The sequence below is a fragment of the Phaethon lepturus genome, unplaced genomic scaffold (genome assembly GCF_000687285.1).
Source record: "Phaethon lepturus isolate BGI_N335 unplaced genomic scaffold, ASM68728v1 scaffold22521, whole genome shotgun sequence".
Classification (NCBI taxonomy): Eukaryota; Metazoa; Chordata; class Aves; order Phaethontiformes; family Phaethontidae; genus Phaethon; species Phaethon lepturus.
The window spans coordinates 18,612-20,086 of NW_010517310.1; the positions used below are offsets into that span (position 1 = coordinate 18,612).

Sequence of the window (1,475 nt, forward strand, 5' to 3'; positions counted from 1 at the left end):
CTGCTGATTTGGATGTCCCAATGTCATCTTATCCTAAATAAGCCACCCGTGGTAGGTGGGAGATGTCCTGTGGGAGGTCTTCCACCCCAAAAATGAGTTGGGATGGGGGTCATTCATCGATGGCTTCGGAGGAGGGATGGAAAGCTTCACTCCTTCCTGAGCCCCTGCTCTTCTGGAGGGAAAGATGGGGCATTGGAGAGGGTTAAAGGGCTGCGGAGACCCCACGGAGAAGGTCTGGGCTGGGAGACAGGTGGGGGAGGCGCTGGAAATGTGACCCTGGCTCTGGGCAGGGAAAAGGGCTTTGGCACAGAGGAGGAGAGCAGAGCCGGGGTGGCTGGGAGGAGGAGGAGGAGGGAAGGAGGGCAGTGGGTGCCCAGGATAGATGCAATGGGGGAGGGGAAGGAATGGTAAGTGAGATGGGGTGGGGGGATGTGGCGGAGGGGACAAATGGGGCGACCGAGGGCTGAGCAGGAGCTTGAGCGGCGCCGAGATGTCGGAGGCGTCCAGGGCTCGGGCCGGTTTCCTTCATCAGGGCACGGTGGAGCGATGGCCGGGGGCGACTTCCCGCTGGGACCCCTCGGCCGCCAGGCTCGCCCCCCACCGGCCCCCCAGTAGCACCCTCCCGACGCAAAAGGTTGGGCGATTCGGGAGGATGCCCCTTTCCTACGCCTCCGCTCCGAGGTACGTGGGGTCAGCTGGGGACATCGGGAGGGCGGGGGGATGCGCTTGTCCATCTGTCCAGAGGTTGTCTGTCCTCTTTTCTTCCTATGCCCACCTCGTGCTCTCGCTTTTCCCGCTGGGCTGCCCCTTGCTTCTCTTGAGGGGTCTCACTTTCTTTTTTTCTTTGCCACTTACGCACCTCTGGGTTGCGCGGGGACTTCTCTCCAGCTCACAGCCCACCACCTCTTTCTGCAGAGATGTGGTGGAAAAACGTATGCACGGCACGGGAAAAAACACGTAGTTTGTGTTTATTTACAGATCAAGAGGAATGGAAAGGGGGAAAAGCAATTTCCCTTCCCCAGGGAGTAATGCGTGTTTATAAATCTCTACCAATTGGAGGAACAGGCACGGGGTGGAAATGGTGGTCTGCAGAAAAACTGCTTTTCTGTAGGGAACTGCATACACGTAAATGGATATATATTGCATATATATGCACCTATATATGAGTCTGAATATATACATATAAATATACATATTCTGCTATTTGTCTGAGTCATTTGTTCCCTGTTATTTCTGATTGCAAGCTAATGTGGGTCATGGCAAACGCTGGTATTCAGATTTTATTTTCCTGTGAGAAGATAAGAGATTCCTTTCCAAGCCCAGAGCTGTGTTTAAACCGACCTGGAAAAGCTCATTTCTAGTCCCACATGAGCAAGTCTGGCTTAGCAGTAAATGCATGCCTGGAGTCTGATGCTCCTGTTTAACAGACGCTAGAAAAGGCAAATGTCAGGAGTGTTAAAGTTAGGAGAGCGGTT

The 1,475-nt window shown here is 54.0% G+C and overlaps 1 protein-coding gene across 1 annotated transcript in view; it reads left to right on the forward strand.

The window, feature by feature from the left end:
• The first annotated feature begins 544 nt into the window (after positions 1-544).
• The window catches only part of TRIM7 (tripartite motif containing 7), an 11,916-nt gene continuing 10,985 nt past the window's right edge, over positions 545-1,475 (forward strand). The window contains exon 1 of the mRNA XM_010296363.1: positions 545-681. Coding sequence (XP_010294665.1) covers positions 653-681 — 29 coding nt within the window. The 5' untranslated portion in view covers positions 545-652. The remainder of the gene's footprint in view (positions 682-1,475) is intronic.